This window comes from Trifolium pratense, linkage group LG3 (assembly GCF_020283565.1).
Source record: "Trifolium pratense cultivar HEN17-A07 linkage group LG3, ARS_RC_1.1, whole genome shotgun sequence".
Lineage (NCBI taxonomy): Eukaryota > Viridiplantae > Streptophyta > Magnoliopsida > Fabales > Fabaceae > Trifolium > Trifolium pratense.
Window position 1 is genome coordinate 53,452,206 of NC_060061.1, and position 27,898 is coordinate 53,480,103.

Genomic DNA, 27,898 nt, shown 5'->3' on the forward strand with positions numbered 1-27,898 from the left:
TGAGACTAATCTACTACTAATATAAATTTTATATTCTTCACTGTAATTTCACTAAAAAAAAAATTAAAAAAAATATAGAAAAATGATATGCTTAAAAATAGAAACAAAAGAAATTACAAATATAGACAAAACCGAACAATATATCTACTACTAGATATGCAACTCAACTTAACTTAGTGATCAAAGACATGCAATTATGAATATACTAATAGATATAGATAAGTGTTTATATACAAAAACAATTGTTTATCTTTTAAACTTCCTGAAATTTTGCAAATATTTCTTTTTTCATAAGTGTTTATTGCAAAGTTTATCTTTGTTTGGAGGTTATAATTGGAAGATATCTTCCGAAAAACTACCGAGTGGAAGATATCTTCCGAACTATTTGGAACTAACTTTCGATGCCTATATAAAGGGAAAAATGAAAATTTTGAGAAGTCTGTGAGATAACAGACCTAAAACCGGTTACGAGTATTTGTCTACATACCATGCAAATTAGATAAAGCATAATAGTAAAACCAAAGGGTAGTAGAGGTAACACACAATGACAATCAGTGCACAAAAATTTGCCAAAGGCCTCGATTCTCTTGAGCAAAAGAATTTATTTGTTGATCATAAGATTTAGCTCCTCTATAGTGAAGAATTCACTCTAAAAAGTAGAGCAAAAAACTCGTTTCATAAATAAATCAACGATTAATATTATCTATGTATGCATAACAATTCTAAATGTCTTCGAATACATCAAAATTATTGGTGGATAAAAATGCATCACCAATAAAATTACAGGAATGAAGTATATTAACTTTTGTATTCCATGTTCCAGAAATAGATAAATGTTGAGAAAAGCAAAATTTGCTAGAGAGAACTGTTGTCGTCGCGAATACCAAAGGAAGTTTTCAACTTGTTAGCAAGAAGCGGCAACATCTTGATGTTGTCTTGAATTGCTTGGTCAGCACAGGAAATCATGTCATTCATCGCTCCGGATTTCTTTTGAAGCTTAGCTCCTTCATACTTATCTTGACAAACCATTAGAGATCTATTGAGCTTCTCCTGCACCATGTTGAAAACATCATTAGATCAAAGAGGGAGGTATTAAATGACAATACTGAAGTAGAACATGGTGCAAATGTCAAAAACCAAAAAATAAATTAACACACAGTGTACAAATAATTTGGACAATAGATAAAACAAAATATCAACAGCTGATTTACACATTCACGTTTTGAATGTTTTAACTAGTGTTGCAACAATGACAATCAAGCCTTAACCAACTAGGTTAGGTTAGTAAGATAGATCAAACAACGTTATAATGTTCTATTATACATTATATCTCTAGCCAAACAATTAACCTCTGCAAGTATTGTCATTCACAGAAAAATATATGCATAAAAAACTCATGGAAGTAGAACAATCGACGAGGTAAATGATGTAATTGTACAGAATAACCAAGACAAAGAGTAAGGTAGTTGGACTGTATGGAAAGGACCGTGAGAGAAAGACATAAGATGACTCGCGTATGAGGTCTATGAGTATGCCTACTAAATACAGGAAAGTATCTTAAAAGATGGAAGAATTAACAATAAAACCCTATTCTGTACAAATTACAATCAAAGTATATGGCCCCACTTCAGTAGTCAAGACAGAAAATAAATGTATAAAAGTTAACAGGCACGAGATAATGAAAGGGAGACAATAGAAAAGGCTGTTGGATGAAGTATATACAGGAATTAAAAGGAAAAGTATAGTGCCAACCAGTCAACCCTCAATAAAAATAATGAAGGTAGACTTAAAACACACGCAGCATTACATATAACAATAAAAATAGATGAAAAAACTATTTCACAGAACAAGTACTAGTAGTAACCAACCATAGACTATATATCTAATCTGGTAACCTAAATACACTGATCAAACAAAACACAGGTAAAAATAAAAAGTCCATATATGTAAACCGAACCAGATTATTATTATTTCTTTTTTATATAAAGTTGATTCCTTTGGTTGATTTTAAGTGACAAAGGCTCTATTATAATCTCACAATCTCACAACATAGTTTTATGTAGCATGAGTGTATGGGGAAAAAGCCCTTACCTGGAGCCCTTACCTAGATTTCTCTCTACGGTCAGAATCGTTGTGAGGAAGTCCTCCAGGTAAGGGTTTTTTTCCCATACACTCATGCTACATAGGACTATGTTGTGAGATGATAATAGAGTCTTTGTCACTTAAAATCAACCAAAGGAATCAACTTTATATAAAAAAGAAATAATAATAATCTGATTCAGTTTGCATATCTGGACTTTTTATTGTTAACTGTGTTTTGTTTGATAGGTGTATTTAGGTTACCAGAATAGATATATATTGTCTATGGTTACTACAAGTACCTGTGAAATAGTTTCTTCATCTATTTTCATTGTTATATGTAATGCTACACGTGTGTTTTAAGTCTACATTATGTTCATGAGAGAATCATTGTTGGATAATTCATGTTATCCTTCGAAATGTACATATACTATTAAGTTCCCAGTTGTGAGAATGACACTAGTTTTCGATCACAGGATTTGATGCTTGAAGCGCGTATGTACGGGGGAAAATTGGGTTTTATTAAATTGAAATTTAGAATATGATCACAGAAATACAGGGTAGCTTACCTGAAACTGCGCCATCTCATTCTCAAACGTCTGTTGAACATTAGAAAGAGGAATACTGCAATTTTCAACACAATTGGTTATCTCGTCCTGCCTTCGGCTTCTATCAAAGCACTCATATGCGCATTTAAAATAGGCTTTCTGCAAATATTCAATCAAACAATCAACTACATATGGAATAGAAATTATATTTCTCAAGGAAAGGAATTGCGGAATAATACCATTATAGGGCAAAGCATTACATATTTACAGTAAAATTAAAAGCATTTGGTGTAAAAGATAAAAAGATATAGAAAGTCAACAATTAGTGCCAAGCAATATAAAAGTCATGCCATGTACCAGTTCGAATTTATGACTAATAAGCACAAAAGAATATCAACAGTACAATAATTTGTATCAAATTAAAAAGAAAGGAATACTGCAGGACAAAAAAATCAGCAAACCAGATGATATTAACTTTCGTGCTACTAATTTCAATATAGAAAAGTCATCAAGCCATAAAACCATTCAATTTTCCGAAGAAAGATACGGCTGTAGCATTAAATTTAAAAGTCAAAACAACCATTGAAATACTTATGACATTATGAGACCAGAAAGAACCTGGAGAGTATAATTGACATGGTCTTGAACAGGAGCAAGATTAGTTTGAGCAGCTGCATTCACTTCCTCAAGTTTCTGCCTAAGTCTCTGTGAAGCTAACTGCTCTTCAGCTGCTGCAAAATGATCCATCTGGTTTACTCACTGTAAAAAATGAGGTCTGAAACTCTTAGTTTTAAGAACAATCTGCTTTAAAGTGAGCAGTTAGTTAACGGAGAAAAATTGTTGTTTCAACAAACATATACTTTGTTATGATGTGCTTTTAATATCAACCGTTGATTTATTAATCAATACTTACTTTAGACTTTAAAGCGAGTAAACGAGTTACTCGCTTTAGAGAAGATGCACCTAATTTTGAGAATCAAAATCTAGTAAATACACTTTTGATCTATGTAGCACCGACACTTCTTATTGTAGGTGTGTTTGGTGCAAAATCTTCCATGTAAACATGGTGATGCAGCCTATGACAGATAAAATAGGTGACGCGGCCTATAGCGGCTGGCACAAGATCCGCCATGCTATAATGCCTGACAGACATTTAACAGCACTAATATGATGTGTCAGTGTCTGACTACACAAAACCAAGATGTGGTTACATTTCAATCACTTCTATTTTCTTAAATTACTATCAATGTTTGTGTGTCTGTTAGAATATGTAAAATGGGTCTTTGGCCGTAATTGGGCTAAGGGTAATTTAGTCTACATATATTTCACTATATATTTTTAAAGTAACATTTTGTATTCAAGCTTTGGCTCAATAGCCTGCTTTCTCTATGAATAATCACTTATGTTAACATGGTATCAGAGCATGGTTTGATTTTTCGATATACTCTAAAAAGTGGTCCACATCAAATTTCTTACTTGAAAACACAAATTGCATCTCATTCAATTTTAAATGGGCTCCATAGGTTGTTCTTGTTTGTAGAACACTTCCACAAAGCCCCTCAAAGTCATTACGAAGAGCTATAAAAAACCGAACCAAACGCCGCTCTTCTTTCCTTTGGTCAGTGTACACTTTGACAATTTTCAATTCAGCTGATTCCTCCATAAGCGCCAATTGATCCCACAAGTTTGTCATTGCCGAATAGAATTTGAGAATGGTCATATCATTCTTTTTAAGATATCTAATATCATACTCTTCAGCTTATACCTTTTTTATAATTAGATCACTCATAAACATTTCAACTTTTAAATGATCCCAAAAGCCTCTTGAGCAATATCATATTTTGTTAGTTGCATACTATTAATCGAGAAACTGAATTATTGATCCAAACAAGGATCTTTGAATTACTAACATCTTATGCTTCCAACTCTTCTATATATTTTGCATCCTTTTTATCTGTGAGCTTAACGTATGATCTCCGGATCTTCTGTTAACTCACATACAAAAACGATGAAGCACAATAATGCAAAAGAGTTGGAAACGGGATGTTAGTAATTTAAGGTCCTTGTTTAGCTCAATAATTCTGTTCATCAGTCAATAGATATGCAACTAGCAAATTATAATATTGCTCAAGAGGTCTGGGATCATTTAAAACATTTTTGTATGAGAAATCTAATTTTGTATAAAGGAATAAACCGGAGAGTGATATTATAGATCTTAACAAGAATAATATGACCATTCACGAATACTATTCGGCAATGACTAACTTGTGGGATTAACTGGCTCTTACAGAATCAGCTGAATTGAAAGTTGTCAAAGCATACACTACTTTCCGAGGGGAAGATCAATGTATGGTTCAACTTCTTATGGCTCTTCACATAATGACTTTGAAGGGCTTCTTGGAAGTGTTCTATACATCACACTCAAATCCCAAATCAGAATCATATGTTATTGAAGAATAATCTAGTAGTAATAACAATTCAAAATCCAAATCAACAACAGAAAAACAAGAATCAAGGGTTGTATTCTAAACTCTATAAAGATGAAATTTTTTTAAGCTTGCAACAACAACAACAACAGAATCTAAGGAAAAAACCCTATTTTTTTAGTAGAACAACAAAAACGAAGAATGAATGAACATGATTTTACTAACCTGAGAATGTGTGATTCGCAGTAAATTAGGTTTAGATTCTCTTTGAAAACTCGCAAATTTGTAGTGGCTGTCGAAAATTCTTATGCGGCTTTCTCCTTTCCCTACGATTCTCTGTTTGAAAGGGTTTAAGGGTTTATGAGATGGGAGTAGCAATTTTTGTCATTTTATTTATTTTTGCAGTTTTCTTTTTCGACAAGTTTTTATTTTCAGTAATAAAAAAAGTTTTAATTTTTGTTTTTGTAAAAATAATTTTTTTTTTTTTGTATTAAAGGGAGGGCCAAACGCCTAAAGAAAGAATATACGATAGTCGATAACTAGTTTTAGAAAACGTTCCTTTAGTTGTTCGATAGTGGAGTCTTCTCCGAGTGAACTCCGTAATTTATTTTTTGATGATTTTATCCGGGACTTGCATGCCTAAAAATGTTAGAATAACTCTTTACTTTTGTTTTTTTAATTTGTTGGGCTTAGGCCTCTTTTGTACCAAAAAAAAAAAACTAATTTTAGAAAATGCGTCTACTATTATAATAAGAGTATGAATTTGAGTCGAGCATAGCTCGTAAATAAATAATCACATTAATACCTACATCTTTCGTGAGCACATAAATTTGTACATGTATAATCTCTTATTTTTTGGTCGGGTAACGTAACGGCTATAAATTTCACCCTTAAAGTGAATAAGTGAGGTGTTTGAGTTTGAAACTCCAACCTCTAAATATAAAACGCGATATTCCTAAAGTCACATGAACGTTATTTATTTGTGAATTTTGTTTTTTTGAATGTTTATTTATTTGTGAAATTGATTCTTCTACTTTAAAAATTATTTAGTATTGGTCTATTTTTTAGTTTTTTTCATTTGAAAAAAGTTGTGTGACATATTTTAAGGGTCCGTTTGGATTATATTATGGCAAATGCTAAATAGTGTCCCCGGGGCACTCTTTAAGCCCTTAAATAGTAAGTTTTTTATAGAATTTTTATCGGAATGCGTAAAGTCAATGCATTGGAAATTGTAATGTTTAACTTTTTGAATAAAAAGTTTCTTTAAATGGAATGCTTAAAGAGTGCCCCGGGGGCACTCGTTAGCAAGACCCTTATATTATTTTTTTATCTTATGCAATATAAATTAGATTTTTTGCTATTTTATAAATCCACATTAGTGAAAATTGTATTTTTATAAGCTACTTTATCATAAACTAAGCTCAAAAATAAGTTAATTCAAACGAGCCCTAAGTGACCTGACATGTGTAACTTGAAAATGTAGAATTATCGTAAATAGATTAATTATTTATATTCTCTTATTAAAATTATAAAAATGAATAATTTTTGAAGTTAAAACTCAACTTTTTAGGTGATTTTATTTTCTTGTAATTTTATTAGAATAAGGTGAAGTTAATGGATTGTAGCTGCCACTAAGGTTGATAAAGGAGAGTTAATGGATTGGTGGCTGCCACTATAATAAGGTCTGAGGTTTTTCTGGATGAAGGAAGAGTTAGTGGATTGGTAGCTGCTATTTTCTCTTCCCCCTCCCATGAATCTTTTATACCCCCCAATATTCCAATTTTGCCCTTGCAGAAACATTCGGTTCGCAGAAATCGAAATTTTTTTAGTGCAAATTCAAAGTAAATTTCGGTTTTTAAAAACCGAAATTTGTTTTCAAGGCAAAAAAAAACTTCAGTTTCTACGAACCGAAGTTTTTTCAAGAACAAAATTGAAAATTCAAGCGGGATAAAAGATTCATGGGGGTGGGGAGAGAAAATATCAATAAGCAACTCTACCCACTTTTTATTGCTATATATCCAAATGATTATTTATTGCTAATATAAATAATCGATTTACAATAGTATAGTACAGTACATTAGTACAACTAAAATGTAACATTGCCTCAAAAAAAAAAAAACTAACATACTGAAATTGCACTATCATTATAGTTGAGTCCAAAATGATATTAAGCCTTAATTTAAACTACATATTCCAACCGAGTGCTAGTAGTCTCTTTCAAGACTATCATGAACCTTTGGTGCGTATGGTGCAAGGAATGTGTACATAGTAGAATTGATTAAACCACCTTGCACATGCACATTAACTGAATGGGGGGCAGCATAAATTGACCTTGAAAATTACACACATAGATAGACATCAATTTTTGTACTAATTCATGACACCCCATTACCATTTACGTAGTCAAATTTGCTGGCTTCAACTTTTCATTAATAAAGAAAACAAAACTTCCCAAAATCTTATCCTCAACTCTACATCTATTAATACACACTTCACTCACATTTGGGTTCTATACTCTCTCTCCCAATCTCAAATCATTGTGTAAGCAAAATAGAATGAACCTCATCTTCACCACAACCCTTCTCATCCTACTTACTATCTCCACCTTACTTCCCCTTAATGCAAATGGTGCTAAATGCCACGTGGACGATGAATCGGGTCTACTAGCTTTCAAATCCGGCATCAAATCTGATCCAACATCCATACTGAAGACATGGATAGCGGGTACAGATTGTTGTACATGGAATGGTGTAGGGTGTTTATTCGACAATAAGCGAGTCACAAGTTTGTCCTTATCCGGTGACACCGAAAATCCAAAAAGTTTCTTGGTAGGTACACTCTCACCCTTACTCTCAAAACTTAAATACCTAGATGGACTCTACCTCCAAAACCTCCTAAATATTTCGGGTCCTTTTCCGGATTTTCTCTTTAAACTACCAAATCTCAAATACATTTACATTGAAAATAACAAACTTTCGGGTCAAATACCCGAAAACATTGGCAACTTGAACCAATTAGAAGCACTGAGTCTAGAAGGAAACCGATTCACAGGAACGATCCCGAGTTCAATATCTGCATTGACTCGTGTAACTCAGTTAAAACTTGGTAACAATTTTCTCACAGGAACAATTCCAGAATCCATTAAAAACCTTAAAAATCTCACATACCTTAGTCTCCAAGGAAACCAACTCAGTGGTAACATACCCGAAATTTTCACTTCTTTATCAAACCTTATTATCCTCGAACTTTCTCGGAATAAATTTTCCGGGAAAATTCCACTTTCCATCTCATCTCTATCTTCAAACTTAAGGTACCTTGAGGTAGGACACAATTCACTTTCCGGGAAAATCCCAGATTTTCTCGGAAAATTCAAAGCACTTGACACATTAGATCTCTCAAAAAACCAATTTTCAGGAACTGTACCGAAGAGTTTTGCAAACTTAACAAAAATCTTCAACCTTGATCTCTCAGACAATTTTCTCGTTGACCCATTTCCTTCAATGAACGTTAAAGGCATCGAATCATTGGATTTGTCACGAAATATGTTTCATTTGAAGGAAATTCCGAAATGGGTCGCTTCATCTCCTATTATCTACTCTTTGAAACTTGCACATTGTGGAATAAAGATAAAACTTGATGATTGGAAACCATCAGAAACTTTTTTCTATGATTATATTGATCTTTCTGGGAATGAGATTTCAGGAAGTGCAATTGGGTTGTTGAATAAGACAGAATATTTGATCGAGTTTCGAGGTTCGGAGAATTTGTTGAAGTTTGATTTGGGGAGTTTAAGGTTTGGTAATAAGTTGAAGGTTTTGGATTTGTCACATAATTTGGTGTTTGGAAAAGTGACAAAAAGTGTTGTTGGAATTGAGAAGTTGAATGTTAGTTATAATCATCTTTGTGGTGAAATTCCAAAGAATAATTTTTCTGCTAGTGTTTTTGTTGGAAATGATTGCTTGTGTGGTTCTCCTTTGAAGCCTTGCAAAGTGTAGTGTTGTAAAGTTTAGTTCATCAAGGTTCCAGTGATTTAGAGCAATTATGGGATATAAATTCAGAGACTTATAATATTGACACTTCAGTGTTACTATTACTATAGTGATAAGAGTTTAGTTTTTATACTTTTCGTTAATATAAGAAAAAATTAATTTTTTAGATTCATGAAATGATTGATATATTTGGTTTAAAAAATAGACTAAATACATTTAACATTTTATTAATCTAGATAACAAATTCTCTCTGATATTAAGGACTAGATGGAATAATAAAGTTTTCTCCTTCAATGTTTTTATAAAAATAAGAAGAATATGAATAAAAATTAGAAGAATTGATGTATGCGGAGGGAATGAGGTTTGAATTCAATTATGATGTTCAATATAATAATTTTGATATTTTTGTTTGTTGAGTTAGAATTTGTCGACAATATTCTACTCTTTTATTGTTAATTACAAGATCTTTTTCAAAAAAATAAAATCTTTTAATATAAATTGGGTCAATAATCACATTATCTTCTAATTACTTTTTTATTTTTATTTTTTTACAATGGAGTTGATGATCAAACTCATGACCTCTAGTATATTATTCAAACCCCTCACCACTAGATCAAATCTAATGACTTATAATATTTTGACCGAATAGATTATAAAATGTGAGAAGCTTAAAACATCTGTTATACATTGGAGTTTATCTATGATATATTTATTGTCTATTTATAAACAGTTATACACAAGTAAAATATTAGTGAGACCCACTCGTGAGATCCACTTATTAAAGTGAGTCTCACTAATCCTTCATTTGTGTCGATCTTTGTCATAAAATGACAATAAGTTGAGTATAGATTTTGTCTATCTCTTTCATAAATAGACAACAAATAAAACATAGATAAATGAAATAATCTAAATTCGACACCACGATAGATTAATGAAATCTGTTTTAATACGTGAATTTCACTAATAAGTCACATTAATTTTTTCCTTATATCTATTTCTCTCATAAATATATAAATAAATAAATTAATAAAATATAGATAAATCATAAATGGACCAAAACCAAAGTCATTATAGCAACGCTATCCATTTCAAACACGACACAGGTACTGCCTATCATCATGCGTAGATATTTTCTCTACTCATTCCGTGATTTTTTTATACTCTTAATATTCCAATTTTGTCCTTGCAAAAAAATTCGGTTCGCATAAATCGAATTTTTTCTAGTGCAAATTCAGCTTAAATTTCGGTTTTTAGAAACCGGAATTTGTTTTCAAGGCAAAAAAAATTTCGATTTCTACAAACCGAAGTTTTTTCAAAGGCAAAATTGAAAATTCAAGGTATAAAAGAAACACGAGGGGTCGCGAGAGAAAAATCTTATGTGTAGTGGTCCTGATTTTTTTGATGAATTTTTCAATTCCCTTGTTTTATAGTACAAGTTTGATAAATTTAAGGCGAAATATACTGTATTTTTGATAATTTTACAGTACTATACGGTACTCCCTCCGGATACAAATATAAGAAAAAATAACTGTTTATGCGGTGTTTAAGAAATTTAGTTAAGTGTAGTTAATTTTCTTGATTTAATGCAAAACATGAGTTAAATTTACTATATTACCCGTAACCAAAAAATTACTATATTACCCTTTGAAAAGTGATTTATGCCTTGAAAATCACATAAACTTTTGGAAAGTGAAATGATTAAATAAGGGTATATTAGGAACAATAGTATTAATTAGTTTAAAAGTAGTTGACTTTTGCTTATATTTGTGTCCAAAATTCAAAGTGTTTTTTTTTCTTCTTATATTTGTGTCTGGAGGGAGTAGTATTTACATACTTCCTCGTCCCAATATTTTAGCCCTTTTAGAGTTTTGCACGAATATTAAAAAATGATAAAGATTGATAATATAAGTCATTTTTACCCTTACTTTATTAAGAAAAAGAAAATATATTTAATTAATGTTTTAGCTTTAGTAAGGGTAGAAATGATAAAATATCATTAATTGTGCATTGATTTCTTAAAAGGACTAAAAATTTGGGACAAAATTAAAAAGGTAAAAGGACCAAAGATTTGGGACAGAGGGAGTAATAATTAATGAGAACAAATTACATACTCCCTCCGGACACAAATATAAGAAAAAATAACTGTTTACGCGGTGTTTAAGAAATTTAGTTGAGTGTAGTTAATTTTCTTGATTTAATGCAAAATATGAGTTAAATTTACTATATTACCTTTTGAAAAGTGATTTATGCATTGGAAATCACATAAACTTTTGAAAAATGAAATGATTAAATAAGAGTATATTATGAATAGTAGTATTAATTAGTTTAAAAGTAGTTGATTTTTGCTTATATTTGTGTTCAAAATTTGAAGTGCTTTTTTTCGTATATTTGTGTCCGGAGGGAATAAAAATCTAAATTTAATAACGAGTTTGATTCAATCCCAAAAATAAATAAATAACGCGTTTGATTGCATTTATTTCTTTTCTTAGTGGAAGACAACAGAGTGTACACTTTCTGTTAAAGTATTTTTGGAGAGACTTAAATGCTTGGCAATGGAAACGCAGCCAAAATGGAATCTTTATTCTCTTATTCTTTTAACTTGCGTAGTTCATTGATTTTATTTTAGTTTTTTTAAATAAAATATTAGAGTAATTATATTTCTCTTTTGACAAAAATTTGAATTGAACTACATTCTTATTTTGCTCGAGTTATTGTATTATAATTTTTTTTCATAGACAAAGAACATGAAACTCTTGTAACTTGATTTAAAATTCATCAAATATAAATAAAAGACATCAATAAAATAGGTGGTTAAGATTTAGCTGAAGTCACTATTTGACTACGGGAAATCTATGTCCTAAAGTGCAGAGTATTAGTCCACAAATGTTAACTTAATTAATAAAACTGCATAAACTATTAAGTCGAATGTTGTAACTGAATTTCAAACCTTACCTTTTTCACTTTTTTTTTTAAAAAAAATTTTGTATTTGACCTTAGGACCGACTAATTCAATGAGACTAATCTCACCGCACACTTACTATTTGTGAGTTTTAATAACTATTGTAATTTTGTTTATTTTATCTAAAAAAAGGTGGGCTTTTGTTTTTACTAAAAAAAGAGGTGGGCTATACACAGCTAAACTAACAAAGGACATTTCTTTTTTGTTTGTTTATGATAAACAAAAGGAGAGAACGACTTGGAAGACTTTGAATTCCTCTCTTTTTTTGTCGGTTAAATTTTTTTTTCTTTCCAATTCACACTTCGTGCAAGACTAAAGAGAAACCTAAAAGTCTAACTAATTATTCTTAGGAACAGACTTGCGACTTTGGAGTGTGTTCATTTTAAGGTCTCAAGTTCGATTCGTTGTGCGTCAAATTTGATGGTTAATCAATATAAAGAAAAAAACTTTGGTTTCAAATGAAACCCCAACAACTGAGCGGTGAAATTGGTATCCTCGATTTAGTGAGTTCTTGATCTGCCTCGATCAGAGTCGACCTAGTCCGATGGTGCTCCTCTTCGGTTCCGATAATGGAGGAAGGTTTCGTACTTGCAGGTGATCCGACGCTCAAGTTACTGAGAGGTGAAACAAATGTTTTAAAAGTTAGAATTGAATGTACTTGTGCCTTCTGCATGAGAAGACTTTATATAGCCCCCGTCGTGGAGCAAGACCATTTATGGAAGGACGGATTCGACGTTTTCACTAGTAATGTAATAAATGTCAATCATTCTGATGTCGTCCGTTACGGAAGGCGTGACTTCATTGATCGTTGGGCAGGAGAAGGCGTTATTGGGCCTTTGGACGATCTGTACTTAGTTCGACACGTGGAAGGTGATCCTCGGTGATTGAGCCTCAGACCCAATCCAAAACAGTCCTTCAACCGAAAACCGAGTTTTAAAAAAAAAATAAAAAATCTAGAAACCAAAGACTTAGAATTCCTAATTGTTCATTGATTTTGTTTATGGTCAAACACTAATCTATTCATAAAAGTCTTCCTTTTTTTTGGTAACATCTGTTCATAAAAGTCTAAAAGCAAGTCTTCATGCAATCTTTTACTTTATAATAATAAATTAAAGTGATTTATCCAAAAATAAAAATAAAAATGGTCGTGATAATTCAAAGCCATGACTCCTATATATATACACCTTATTCTTGGTTACAAATCAATTCAGGAATATCATTTAAAAAATGGAGTATAGAAACTATTATTTGAGCTTCTTAGTGGCTTTATGTCTCTCATGTCCATACACTTGTTTGCTTGCACAAAATCCACCATACAAAGCTGTGAATCTTGGAAACTGGCTTGTGGCTGAGGGGTGGATGGAACAACCTTCTCTCTTTGATGGAATTGTCAACAAAGATCTCTTGGTATTTCTCCCATAAAATCATTTCTTATAGTTAGAATATTAATTCAATTTTTTTTATGATTCCCCTAATATTCTCTTTCGCCCTCTTTATCATTTAGTAAAAATATATAATTATTAGCAATTTTGCATAAGAAATATCTTTGTCCCTACCTAAATTAAGGGCACATGTTAAGAAATGTCGTTCTTTTCTCTTATTCAATGCTAAACTTTCACTTTTGTATTTCTTAACATGTGTCACTGAAGCAGCATATATTAGCAGGACCCATTAAAAATTCAGAGTAGTTGAATCATAAGTATAACCCAAATGGTAGGAAAAGATTACATGAATATTTGATATGTTAGAGTGCGAGTTCAAATGGTAACACATTTTGTGTGTGAGTGTGTGAGTTCCACCATCATACTTTTTGAAAGAATAAAACAAAGTTTGGTAGTAATATTAAATTTGTCGATAATTAATTTATGCATCCATAATATTATTTATTACACTAGTAATAGACCCGTACTATCGCACGAGTCGTAACGTTACGCCGATATTTTTTACAAAAGTATTTATTACATGTTTAAATTTCATATTTGGTGATTTTAGGATGGAACTCAAGTACAACTCCTGTCCACAAAGTTTCAAACATATCTTGCAGCTGAAAATGGGGGAGGAGCTGATATTGTGGCCAACCGTCCTTCGGCTTCTGGATGGGAAACATTTCGGGTAAATATACTCCTTCCGTCCCAAATTATAACGAAAAAAATTGAATTTCTTTATCCCAAATTATAAAAAGAAAAACATCATTATTTTTATTTTTTTCACATATTATCATAAAATTAAATGCAATCTCACTCTCACTTTTCTCATTAAGTAACAACACATGAAAGTTGTTTTTACATCTTTCTATAAAATTTATTTCGAAGAAAAAATGATATTCAAATTCAACTTACTTTTGAAAGGATCATTCATTCAAATTCATCTTTCTATCAAGGAGTGATTTTAATCTTTCAAATAAAAACACAATGCTAAACACATTTATTCAAATTCAACATTACTTTTCCATAAATGTGTTTAACATAAATAAATTACTTTACTCCTTCAAAAATAAATAAATAAATTACTTTACATTCATATTCTAATTATTTGCAGCTTTGGAGGGTCAATGAAACATTCTTCAATTTTAGAGTGTTCAACAAGCAATTTGTGGGGATAAGTAATCAAGGAGGCAACAAAATTGTAGCCGTTTCAAATTCACCTAGCAACCAAGAAACATTTCAAATTATAAGGAATACTAATGATCCTTTCAAAATTAGAATCAGAGCATCAAATGGTTTATTTTTACAGGTACTCATCACTCCATTCTCAATTAGTACTCAACTTCCAAACAAATGTTTAGCAACCAATTTTTTTTCAATAAGATCTAAAAACACTAAAGAAAAGTTGATTTACAAATAGAGGAAATTAAAGACAGAAAAATAAAATTGGTCATAAATTTAATTTGACACCTCTATTAGAGACAAAATTTAAATAAATTCCATGTATTTTAATTTTGTATCTAATAATTTTTTATCATTAATTTCAACATTTTCAATTGTAAAAGCTTGTTGTTTACTTTAGTCTTAATAATTAAATAGAAATGTAAATCCTCTATCCCTTTAATCCAGCTCAGTTATTTTATAGAGGGGTCGGGGTTCGAATCCCATATTCCACATTTCTCCGCATTTAATGTGTGTGAGTCTAGTCATTAGGCTACCTGACAAAAATATATTAATAATCCTTTGATCATATATGTATGAAGGTTCAATCAGAGACATCTGTGACAGCAGATTATCAAGGTAAAAGTTGGGAAGAAAGTGACCCATCCGTCTTTCGTATGAAAATTGTAAGAACTTTACAAGGAGAGTACCAACTTACTAATGGTTTAGGACCAGTTAAAGCTACTCAAGTTTTAAGGGTGAGGAATCTGATAAACTTTTCATGAGAAACTATGACTTGTTATATTTCATTGTGGATTCCCAAATAATCTTAATTTTGAGCTTTGTGTCCTTGTAGGATCATTGGAGTTCATACATAACTGAACAAGATTTCATATTCATGTCACAAAATGGGCTGAATGCAGTGAGAATACCTGTTGGATGGTGGATAGCCCAAAATCCAACACCTAAACCTTTTGTTGAAGGATCTTTGGCAGCACTAGACAATGCTTTCACATGGGCACAGTAAGTCTTTGAAATGATATTTGCAAGTATAAAAAACATAATTAAACCTAAATTCTAACACATAACCTGTAAATGTACACTTTTTATGTAACATTCATTTTATTTTCATTAATGTTACATGATTACCAATCAAGTATATATATTTGTAAATTGCAGAAATCATGGGATGAAAGTGATTGTGGACTTGCATGCAGTTGAAGGTTCACAAAATGGTAATGATCATAGTGGGACAAGGGATGGATTTTTAGAATGGGGTGATTCCTACATTCCTCAGACTGTCTCTGTCATAGACTTCTTAGCAGAAAGGTTTGTATCTTGAAATTGGTTCCATTAGTTTCTTCTCTATAATAGTTGAGTGACTGATATTCGTTGGAATTCAAGTATGAGCGGTTACTCCATATCAAATAGAAATTAAGTAAATGGAGAATACATAAGAGAAGTGTCTCGTATATCTAATAGAAGTAGTAGAATATTTAAGTGTGAATAGTTATTACCTATAGTCTCGCATGTTTCCTTTTGTTAAGGCCGTCAAAATGCACACAAATTATTTCAGCTGCTTAGACAGGCTCGGGCCAATCAAAAAGTTCTTTTGGTGGTCCCTGTCTTTAGTCGAACCGACCCTGTATAAGTCGTGTCTCTTATCTACTCTTCATTTAGTCTATTCTTTAATCAATTTAGTACTAATCACTCACAATTGAATTCCAACTATATATATCATATACAGTATGATGCAATGACCTAAATATTTGTTTTCTTGAATTTGTTGACAGGTATGGTAATAGACCAAGTTTAGGAGGAATAGAGTTGATGAATGAGCCACAAGGTGTCGATATAGATAGCCTCAAGAAATATTACAAGGCAGGTTATGATGCTGTGAGAAAATACAACCAAAATGCTTATGTGATCATGTCAAATCCATTGGGTGTTGAAGATTCCAAAATTCTTCTCTCATTTGTCAGTGGCTTCAACAACGTAGTCCTTGATGTGCATTACTACAATCTCTATACGGACAACTTCAATAACATGAATGTTCAACAAAACATTGACTACATAAATAATGAAAGAGCCTCGGATCTTAGTGGTGTCTCTTCAACAAATGCTCTAAGTTTTGTAGGTAAGAATCAAATCTTTGCCAGTGTTATTGGCCTTCATATTTCATCAAACACTCATTTTTTTTTATTTTTTTTTATTTTGTCATGTAGCCTTAAAACTAGAATTTCAACCTTTAGGTGAATAGTGAGAGTACCAGAGTTCGAACTCTGATCCTTGCATATTACATGTAATGTCTCCCAATTGAGCTATGCTCACGGGGACTCATTCATTTTATTTTTTAGTATAAAAAATAAAAAGGCCAATTAACATAAGTTTCCTAGGAAATTTGATCACAATCTCAAAATTAATTATAAGATATTAGGTTCAAGTGTTCAATGTTCTTCAGAGGTGAACCCGAGTTTGATTTTTTATGGAAATAATTTTTGAGTAAATTTTACTTACATCGCGATCCAACTCTGCATTACCATGTCTCTTCAATTAACATCTCTTAAACAAACAAACTAACATCTATAAGTTCATTTTTTATTTTTTGAAGGTCATATTATATATTTGGGATTAATTAATTAAATTTATGTTTTTGCTTTTTCTCTTTTGGTAGGAGAATGGACTGCTGAGTGGAAGGTGGAAAGTGCATCTAAGCAAGATTATCAAAGGTATGGCCAAGCCCAATTGGATGTGTATTCTCGTGCAACATTTGGATGGGCTTATTGGTCCTACAAATGTCAGTATAATCATTGGAGTCTCAAGTGGATGATTGAGAATGGTTACATAAAGCTCTAGTTGTAGGAATTACTTTCCCAGCACACAAGGATGTATACTTTGAAATAATTTCTGCCGTGTGAATGCACACTTAGAAAGTACGATAGTTTTCAATTTTTAAGAATAAATGCACTTTAGAAGTGAAATTCTATCATAGGCACAAACCCAAAAAAAAAAATTACAATTGAAAAAAATTTAAATATAAACTGATTTAGTCACATCATTTCATTATCTTTTCTATTAATTTTTTAAAAACGTTGTATGTGTACCTAAACATATACATTTACAGTTGTGCCTAACCAAGAATACCTCGCTTTAGAAAGAGAATTTTGTCTTTTTTATTATACAATCAATTCGAGATATAAATTGAGGACAACATTTTGTCTTTTTATCAAGTAGCTAGCCCTTACCCTAATACAAAATATTTAGGGCACAAGGGTATCTTGTTTATTGTCAATTGTCTCATATCAAAATAAGGAGATCAAGATGAGATGTGTTGAATTCGGAAAATGGCTTAAAAGTTCCATTTCTTTCACCATAGATCGGTGGCTTATCACTGCCATGACAAAAAATGTGGTTAAACAAGTCTATTACCAGTTGATCAAGCTTGTTTGAAGTTAAATTTTTATATAGTTATGAAATTTATGTCACAAATTTAGTAAAAAAATTACTACGTTTTAACTATTTTTTTTAATATAAATTGGATCAATAATTACATTAACTTATGTTCTGTTTGATCAATGAATAAATATCTTGACAGAATAGATTATAGATTGTGTGAAGTTTAAAACACTTGTTGTGCAGTGGAGTTTATTTATTTTTTTGTTTGTTGTTTATTGAGAGATAGACACAAGTGAAATATTGGCGAGACTCCATTTTAATGGATCTCACTAATCCTTCATTTGTGTATATTTCTTTTATAAATGGATAAAAATTAAGCATAGATAAATGAAGCAAATTAAATATGAACTCAATACAATTGTAGATTAACGAGATATGTTTTAATCAGGAATGTCAATCAGACGGAGATTGAGCAAAGAATATTTTCCCACTTCCTTCACAACCATCTAAAATATTCTCAATCCCCGTCCCTACTTCCCACGTCGGGGAAAATTATTTCTTCATCCTCATCCTCATAGATCTCCACAATTCTCATGGGATCCATCAGATCAACATTAAAATAAATATCGAATTTTAATTATTTTCAATCAAACTTGTTGTAAAAAATATTAAAGTTTAATTGTAAAACAAATAAAAAAAAATTATGAGACTATTGTGAGTCTTGTGACAATAGCACACATCATATATAAACAAAATTTATACACATATATAAATAAATACATTGTATAAAGTACTTGGATATACATATAAATGTTATTTGAATAAAATATTCGAGGACGAAGTCTCTGCAGGACGGTGGATAAAATTCTGTCTCTATCCACAAATCTTTTTCGGGGAAACTTTCTCCTCCATTCTTAATCCCGCGCAAATTTTTTTTCCGTCTTTGAATCCCTAAACGAGACAATCTCCATGGAGATCCTAACTTACGGATATAATTTAATTACATCCCTAATTTTAATAAGCGAATTTGCTTATGACTCCCACTAATCTTCTATTCCCTCCGCGACAATATATATGCAAAAATTAACTTTTTAGGTTTATTGCATATTTAATATATTTATCCTATAATATAGACTAAATATATTGAATATGCCTAAAAATGTAATTTTTGCTTATATATTGTAACGGGTGAATTAGATGCATATCTCTCTCATAGATATACAAACAAATGAAGAATAGATAAATGGGGTAAAACCAAACTCCATACCGTAAGACTATGGATTTCAAACACGACACGGTTGCAACCTATTGTGAGCGGTGGTCCTGATTTTTTTTATGATTTCAAACACGACACGGTTGCAACCTATGGATTTTTTTATTCTAGTTTGATTTGATAAATTTAAGGTGAAACCACTACCTACCTTTTAAAGTGAAACGCAGCAAAAATGGACTCTTTCCTTTCTTTTATCCAACTTGCCGTTAAGGCTAGTGCATTGATTTTATTTAAAGTTTTTTTTTTTTTCATAAAGAATTAGAGTAATTATACTCTCCATTCTTATTTTCTTTGAGTTATTATTTTTATTTATTTTTTATTTATTTTCTTTATAGATATGAGTTTAGAAATCGAATCTCTAATTATCTATTTAAAATATCGGACAAAACAGTACATGACAGAACAAGATAATATATGACAGGACAAAATTGTATGAGAGAAGATAGGACAAGATTGAAATTCAAAAACTGTTTGAAATTCAAAAACTGAATGTGTCCGTATGAGCTTAACTCAGTTGGTAAAGAATATCGCATATTATATGCAGAAATCGCGGTTAAAATCTCAGACACCACATTTATCCACCTTAAAAGTGAAATTTCTAGACACTGGACTAATTAACAAAAAAAAACAAACAAAAATTGTTATATTTCTACGCCAATTGATATTATTTTCTTTATAATTACTGGTGTTACTTTAGGAGAAGAAAATTTAAAGAAGACCAAATTATAAAAATTATTATTTTTTATGTTATTTACAATTTACAATTTAAATAAATGGTGATTTTTTAAAAAAATTAAACTTCTATTAGGGTTTATTTTTAAAATTAGGACATGGTCTCCAAATTATTTAGGACGACCCTCATGGTTGGTCACTCCCCATTCTCCTTCACGATATACTAATCTAGATTCTCCATTCTCACGTTTGGATGTCGATTTCACCACAATTTCTAGAACCTACATACACATTCCAACATCATATTTAACGCGAGTCTCCACCGCTCAAACAACCACTCGCTACATATGGCATTATAAAGTGCAGTGAACTCGTCCACAAATCTTAACCCAATTGATAAAAATGCAGAAATAGTTAGGTCGAATGTTTTGACTGAATTTTGAACCCTAATCTTTTTACTTATATGTGTGGGTTTCTGATAACTACTCTCATTTTGTTTATCTAAAAAAAGAGGTGGCATATACAAGGCTAAACTAAGAGAGTACATTATGATAGACAAAAGAGAAGCCTAAAAACTCGACTCGTAAAATCATATGAGTTTATCAAAAATTAAAATAATATTAAAATAATTATGTATATGATATATATACTAGTATAATACTATAAAAACGTCAATATTTCAAAATATAAACTTAATTTTAAAGGCAAAATATATCAAATCATCATATAAATAACATTATGTCCATAAACTTGTATTAAAATATATACTCCACCAAATCATATAAACGTTCAAATAACAATCTAGATAAGAAGGTTCATAAGTTTCTAAAATCGTTAAAAAGTTAAAGTATACAAAATCATCTTCATCGGTGTATTCATCTCCAAAATCATCAAATTCTTCTCCATATGATAAAGAATTTTTAATATTAGAACCAAAGATCAAATTCATTGAAGGTGGAACTGAGAAAAGTTGTTTATTTTGACAGTTAGACAAAAAAATTGGGCCAAAAAATGAAAATGGGTTTTTAAAGGTAAACTCGCAATTACAAGTAAACTCGTGCTACGAGTTTACACGATTCCAACGAGTTTGACCGAGTTAACTCGGTGTAAACTTGCTTTTTTCTCGAGTTTATCATAAAATGAGTTTACATCCGATTTAACACGTTTTTCATATTTAAAAACGTAAAATCGAACGAATTTACGAGTTAAAACGCGATTTTAACAACATTGGTTGGAATTCATAAAACTCTATTCCTAGAAGTCGTCTTTCTTGTTTTGGTAAAAACTGTTCATATATAAAAGTCTAGATACAAGTCTACATGCAGTCTTTTACTTTATAATAATAAATTAATGTGATTTATATCCAAAAAAAGAAAGAAAAAAATGGTTGTGATATTTCAAAGCCATGACTATATATACCCTATTCTTGGTTACAACTTACAAGCCAATTCAGGAATATCATTTAAAAAATGGAGTATAGAAACTATTATTTGAGCTTCCTAGTGGCTTTATGTCTCTCATGTCCCTACACTTGTTTGCTTGCACAAAATCCACCATACAAAGCTGTGAATCTAGGAAACTGGCTTGTGGTTGAAGGGTGGATGGAACAACCTTCTCTCTTTGATGGAATTGTCAACAAAGATCTCTTGGTATTACTCACGTAAAATTATTTCTTATAGCTAGTCAGAATATTAATTCAATTTTGCATAAGAAATATTTTTTTTATTAACTATATGGTTCCGGTAATTCAAAGTTCGTCCACGAGGTAAATAAAGCGTGACTAAAAGTTATTCCACCAAGAATCAAACTCAAGTTCTTCCGAATAATTCGTCCTACAGAAAACTCATTAATCACTTGAGCTTAATGTCTTGGTTGCACAAAAATATCTTTGTCCCTACATAAATTAAGAATTTAGTAGTTTCATAAGTATATCCCATAAACGTTCTTTCATGTTATTTTTTTTTTTTGGTACATTGGCTAAAAAGAAAAAAGACAAAACGAAAACTAAGCTCTAGGGTGGAGTACCCTTAAAGCATCAGACAGAAGAATGCTCTTTAAAGCTTCAGGAGGGGACTCCCAAATTTTTATCTTGGTATCATTCGCCGAACCCAACTTAGCAAGCCAATCAGCACTGAAGTTTCCTTCCCTGAGAGAATGAGATAAAGTAATGTCCCAATTCAACTTCAACATATCCTGGATGTTAGTAATAACAACAGCGTAGCAATGATAGATGCTATGTCCCTTCAAAATAAGATCCAAGACTGTTTGGGAATCCGAATAACACAAGATGCTCGAAAAACCCAAGTCTCTCGCAATCTTCAAGCCATGGTAAATTGCCATAAGTTCCGCAAAAGTATTGTCTTTTAAGCCCAAGTAGCCACTGAAACCAATGATCCAACTACCATCGCTTCTACGGATTAAACCTCCAAAACCGGTTCTGCCCGAGGTGCCCAAACAACTACCATCCACATTTAAAACATATCCCTCCTGTCGAGAAGGATGTCATGAAATCCATCTCATGGAATCATTAGTCTGAATTGAACCAGGAAAGCAAGAATGAATAATATCAGCAAGTTTGTGCACTTCCAACACAATTTTGTACAAACTGATGTTTTCTTTACCAACACAGACAATATTCCTCGCTCTCCAATTCCACCACAACGCTGCTACAAATAACTGAGCACCTGAACCTTTCACATTATTATTCAGCCAAAGATCAAGATTCATTTGACTATAGAATTCACCATTTCGAAAGCCAATAGCATCCCAAATACGAGCAGCATCTGGACAATCTCTAAGGCAATGCAGAGTAGTTTCTACATTTGCTAAACATCTGGAACAAATATTACTTTGGGCAAGATGTCGATGATGCAACATATCAAGAGTTGGAATAGAATTATGACAAATACACCATATAAAAAATTTAATTTTTTCCGGTGCTCGAAGATTCCAAATCCATTTCCAAGACTTATTGTTAGGATTTTCTTGCTTCTTTTTCAACAACCAGCTATAACCAGAAGATGCCGTATAAACACCATCCAGACTACCATTCCAAGTAAAACAATCGGGTACACCAACGTTCAACATAGGATGAAAATTTGAGATGAGATTCTTTATGTCAATCGTCAAATTAAGGAGTGTAAAGCTGATTTAAGTGCCAAGAATCATTAAAAAATACATCCTTAAGCTGATTCTTTCATGTTATTATGCTATTAATTCACCTAAAAAAATTATAATCATCAATCAGATAAATTATTCAGTAGTATTCGTTTCATACTATAACCCAAATGGTACTATGGTAGTAAAAGATTGCACAAATATTTGATGAGCTAGGGTGCGAGTTCGAATTTGTAATTTTTTCACTTCACATTTAGTGTGTGTGAGTGTGTGAGTTTTACTATCATTCTTTTTGAAAGATAAAAAAAGTTGATAGTAATATTAATTCGTTGATAATTAATTTATCCATTCATAATACGGAGTACGGAGTACTCCATAGTATTTAATATTTATTACATGTTTTTGTGTAAAAAAATATATTTATTACATGTTTTGATTTTAGGATGGAACTCAAGTACAACTCCTGTCCACAAAATTTCAAACATATCTTGCAGCTGAAAATGGGGGAGGAGCTGCTATTGTGGCCAACCGTGCTTCAGCTTCTAGTTGGGAAACATTCCCGGTAAGTAATGTATTCCCTCCGGTCTTATATATAAAAAATATATTGAGAAAAATACACATATTAAGGAGATTTATTTTATTTATTAAAAATTCTAAAATGTTATGTGTTATTCCAAAACTAACCTTGGAAATGTGTTTGTGTAATTAATGCATAACATTGGAATATATTGCATTTTATACTATTTAATAATGGTATACAAGAGATTATCTATTTAATAAAGAATAAATTTAAAGAGTGTTTCTTATAAAAATGACCAATTTTTTTTTCCAAAGTGTTCCTTATATATAGGACCGGAGGGAGTATTACTCGACTAAATTTTAAGTAAAAAAGTGATTAAATTTGTTAGACTTTGATTCCATTTTTTAGAGGGTCAAAATTAAACACACTTAACTATCATTTTTTTTTTTATTAAATAGTTTAATAGCTAGAATTTCACCTTTAATGTAAATTAGTGAAGTATCAAAAGATCAAAATCTCAACTCCCACATATAAATAACGTTCATACCAACTAAACTAAACTTACATATACCACTTAACTATCAACTTAATAATTGTGAAAGTATTTTTTTTTTTTTTTGTCTATAATTCAATTTAGAGGGAATGCATGTATATAAAGGAACTTTAGAAATCTTAATCACCATATATTCTAATTATTTGCTGATCATTTGCAGCTTTGGAGGGTCAATGACACATTCTTCAATTTTAGAGTGTTAAACAAGCAATTTCTGGGGATAAGTAATCAAGGAGGCAACAACATTGTAGCCGTTTCAAATTCACCTAGCAACCAAGAAACATTTCAAATTATAAGGAAAACAGATGATCCCCTCAAAATTAGAATCAGAGCATCAAATGGTCTATTTTTACAGGTACTCATCACTTTATTCTCAACCTATATATTCAATTTGGAAATTTTTAATCAAGTCATGTACTCAACTTCTAAACAAATATTTAGGAACCAATTTGGAGTAAGACCTTGAAACCCTAAAGGAAAAGTTGATTAACTAATAGAATAAATTAAAAACATAGAAATGAAATTGGTCACAAATTTAATTTGACACCTCTATTAGACACAAAATTTAGACAAATTCCACATATTTTAATTTTTTAACACAACATTGTAATACTAACTAGTAACAATTTGCCTATAAAAAAAAACTTTTTCATAGAAATGTGAATTATTTAACCATATAACCATATATGTATGAAGGTTCAATCAAATCAGACAACTGTGACAGCAGATTATCAAGGCACAACAAGTTGGGCAGACAATGATCCATCGGTCTTTCGTGTAAAAATTGTAAGAACTTTACAAGGAGAGTACCAACTTACTAATGGTTTAGGACCAACTAAAGCTCCTCAAGTTTTAAGGGTGAGGAATCTGATAAACTTTTCATGAGAAAAACTATATGACTTATAATTCATTGTTGGATTCCCAAATTAAATCATCTTAATTCTGAGCTTTGTGTCCTTATAGAGTCATTGGAGTTCATACATAACTGAGCAAGATTTCATATTCATGTCACAAAATGGGATCAATGCAGTGAGAATACCTGTTGGATGGTGGATAGCACAAGATCCAAACCCACCTAAGCCTTTTGTTGGGGGATCTTTGGCAGCACTAGACAATGCTTTCACTTGGGCACAGTAAGTCTTTGAGATTATATTATAAATAAATTTTAAATTTAAACATGTTTTTGGTCTATATAGATATATATCATTTTTTATTTTTGTTTTAGATCCTTACAAATATATAAATTTTTAGTTCTTATTGTTTTGTTTTAGTCCGAGTAAAATGGTGAGGCCTACTCTATACTCGTTCATAAATTGAGGGTAAATGCCCATAAACTAATAAGAACAAGCCACATGAGTGGATTTACATGTGGTACCTACAAGAAACTTGTAACAAACTTTTGAATTTGAACATGTGGACTAGCATATAGTTTGTTCTTATTGGTTGATGGGCATATACCCTCAATTTATGAAAGCGTAGATTAGAAAAAACCGAGTAAAATTTGTTTATATGGGAACCAATCTCCATTATGTGTGAAATATTTATTTTAGTCCTTATGCAGAAGGTACGTACTAAAATTAAATAACTTTCATATCATATAAATCAGTTTCAACAATCCCCGTGAAATTAGCTCAATTGGTAGGGACATCATACTATATGTGCAGGACACTCCACTTATTCAACTTTAAGATAGATTTTCTAGTCACTAGACTACTTGACAAAAAAAATTTAATTTCAACACGAACAAAATGTACCTAGATTAAAGCAAAATCGTACTGTCTAAAAGTAAAAAGTTGCATATTTATACATATCTAACATTCAATTTATTTTCATTAAAGCTGCATGATTACCAATCAAGTATATATCTTTGTAAATTTCAGAAATCATGGGATTAAAGTGATTGTGGACTTGCATGCACTTGAAGCTTCTCAAAATGGTAATGATCATAGTGGGACAAGAGATGGATTTATAGAATGGGGTGATTCCTACATTCCACAAACAGTCTCTGTCATAGACTTCTTAGCAAAAAGGTTTGTATCTAGAAATTAGTTTAGTTCTATTAATTTCTTCTCTATATATAGTAGTTGAGTGATATCAGTTGAAATTCAAGTATGAGTAGTCTATTCTTAATCAATTTAATTAGTACTAATCATTTGTTAACAGGTATGGTAATAAACCAAGTTTAGGAGGAATAGAGTTGATGAATGAGCCACAAGGTGTGAATCTAGATAGCCTCAAGAAATATTACAAGGCAGCTTATGATGTTGTGAGGCAATACAATCCAAATGCTTATGTGATCATGTCAAACCCATTGGATGCAGATTCCAAAGTTCTACTCTCATTTGTTAGTGGTTTCACCAAAGTAGTCCTTGATGTGCATTACTACAATCTCTTTTCTGACAAATTCACTAACATGAATGTTCAACAAAACATTGACTACATATATAATGAAAGAGCCTCGGATCTTAGTGGTGTCTCTTCATCAAATGCTCTAAGTTTTGTTGGTAAGTGTAAAATCCTTGCCAATGTTATTAGCCTTTATATTTCATCAAACACTTTTTTTTACTAGAATTTCACTCTTTAAGGTGAATAATGAGAATACCATACTGTATATTACATACAATGTCCCTATCAACTGAGTTATGCTCACGATGACTTATTCATTTTATGTTTTAGTATAAAGAAAAAAGACCAATAAACAGCGGTTTCAAAATTATAAGACGTTGGACTCAAGTGTTCAATGGACTTTTCATAGGAAGAGTCGTTCAAGTTTGATTTATGGTGGAAATAATTTTTGATCAAATTTTACTTATCTCGCAACCGAACTCTGAATAACTGGAGCCCGTTCCACTGAAAACCAAACGGTTAATAGCAGCAAAAAAAATTAAGATCATATAATTACTACCGAACTAACATCTCTTAAACAAACAAGCTAACATCTCTAAGTTAATTTTTTATTTTTTGAAGGTCATATTATATATATATATTTGGGAATAATTAGTTAAATTTATGATTTTTTTACTTTTCTCTTTTGATAGGAGAATGGGTTGATGAGTGGCTCGTGCAAGGTGCATCTAAGGAAGACTACCAAAGATATGGCCAAGCCCAATTGGATATGTGTATTCTCGTGCAACATTTGGATGGGCTTATTGGTCCTACAAATGCAAGTATAACCAATGGAGTCTCAAGTGGATGATTGAGAATGGTTACATAAAGCTCTAGTTGAAGGAATTACTTTCCCCACCCCCAATATGACATGGATGTATACTATAAAATAATTTGTGCCATGTGAATGCACACTTAGAAAGTATGATAAATTTTTTAGTTGCAAACTTGGGGAGAAGAAATTCCCTTATATGTATTGTGGTTATACTATACTAATTAATAATTAATAAGTAATAAATAAAATAATACAGTATACATTTTAATGTATTTTCATGGATTTTGTACTGCTTTTAGCTTTATTATATTCTGTTTGTATGTTGATTAGTTTTCCATCATTGAATAGGAAGTTGATAAGGAGCAAAAGAAATAGAGAGAAGTCAAATTATACGTAAAATGAGCAATTTGTTTGTAAATTATTTGTATGTTGAGGGTAGTGGCTATCATTATCAAGGTGTGAAGTTATATTTTGAAAATGCACAAATTTTCTTACAAAAATTATTATTTTAAACTTTTTAATATGTACAAATCTGCACATGATAAAAAAATTATTTCTTAATTGGTGCTTGCTATTAATTTAATTTTGAATATCCAATTTGCGCAGTGCAATAATAAGTTT

At 31.2% G+C, this 27,898-nt stretch overlaps 3 protein-coding genes and 1 pseudogene across 4 annotated transcripts; 3 read left to right on the top strand and 1 right to left on the bottom strand.

Moving 5' to 3' along the window:
- Positions 1-555: 555 nt before the first annotated feature.
- Positions 556-5,430, bottom strand: LOC123916275 (protein FAM136A-like). The gene is made up of 4 exons (XM_045967695.1): positions 5,279-5,430; positions 3,246-3,386; positions 2,649-2,786; positions 556-1,050 (listed from the first exon to the last, which is right to left on the bottom strand). Exons 2-4 carry the CDS (start codon positions 3,372-3,374, stop codon positions 856-858), a joined length of 462 nt encoding a protein of 153 aa, XP_045823651.1. The 5' UTR covers positions 3,375-3,386; positions 5,279-5,430; the 3' UTR covers positions 556-855.
- Positions 5,431-7,039: 1,609 nt separating this feature from the next.
- LOC123916147 (leucine-rich repeat protein FLOR 1-like) lies at positions 7,040-9,458 on the top strand. Of its 2 annotated transcripts, XM_045967528.1 has the most exons (2): positions 7,438-7,957; positions 8,108-9,458. In XM_045967528.1, the coding sequence occupies exons 1-2, from the start codon at positions 7,609-7,611 to the stop codon at positions 9,046-9,048; spliced, it is 1,290 nt and encodes a 429-aa protein (XP_045823484.1). In that variant the 5' UTR covers positions 7,438-7,608; the 3' UTR covers positions 9,049-9,458. The 2 variants fall into 2 exon arrangements, with proteins under 2 accessions (XP_045823483.1, XP_045823484.1); XM_045967527.1 differs by having other exon boundaries at positions 7,040-9,458.
- A 3,596-nt stretch (positions 9,459-13,054) lies between these two features.
- On the top strand, positions 13,055-17,569 carry LOC123916420 (probable glucan 1,3-beta-glucosidase A). Its single transcript, XM_045967878.1, has 8 exons — positions 13,055-13,408; positions 13,994-14,113; positions 14,540-14,734; positions 15,189-15,344; positions 15,443-15,609; positions 15,766-15,915; positions 16,380-16,723; positions 17,261-17,569. Exons 1-8 carry the CDS (start codon positions 13,229-13,231, stop codon positions 17,440-17,442), a joined length of 1,494 nt encoding a protein of 497 aa, XP_045823834.1. The 5' UTR covers positions 13,055-13,228; the 3' UTR covers positions 17,443-17,569.
- A 3,821-nt stretch (positions 17,570-21,390) lies between these two features.
- Positions 21,391-27,515, top strand: LOC123916421 (annotated as a pseudogene).
- Positions 27,516-27,898: the final 383 nt, after the last annotated feature.

Excerpts from the sequence above, each read along its gene's own strand:
- LOC123916420 (XM_045967878.1), top strand. The coding sequence starts at position 13,229 with ATGGAGTATAGAAACTATTATTTGAGCTTCTTAGTGGCTTTATGTCTC. Across the intron at positions 13,409-13,993 it reads TTGTCAACAAAGATCTCTTG|GATGGAACTCAAGTACAACT; the intron begins GTATTTCTCCCA and ends TGGTGATTTTAG. Across the intron at positions 14,735-15,188 it reads CAAATGGTTTATTTTTACAG|GTTCAATCAGAGACATCTGT; the intron begins GTACTCATCACT and ends ATATGTATGAAG.
- LOC123916275 (XM_045967695.1), bottom strand. The coding sequence starts at position 3,374 with ATGGATCATTTTGCAGCAGCTGAAGAGCAGTTAGCTTCACAGAGACTT. Across the intron at positions 2,787-3,245 it reads ATGTCAATTATACTCTCCAG|AAAGCCTATTTTAAATGCGC; the intron begins GTTCTTTCTGGT and ends GAATATTTGCAG. Across the intron at positions 1,051-2,648 it reads ATGAGATGGCGCAGTTTCAG|GAGAAGCTCAATAGATCTCT; the intron begins GTAAGCTACCCT and ends AACATGGTGCAG.
- LOC123916147 (XM_045967527.1), top strand. The coding sequence starts at position 7,609 with ATGAACCTCATCTTCACCACAACCCTTCTCATCCTACTTACTATCTCC.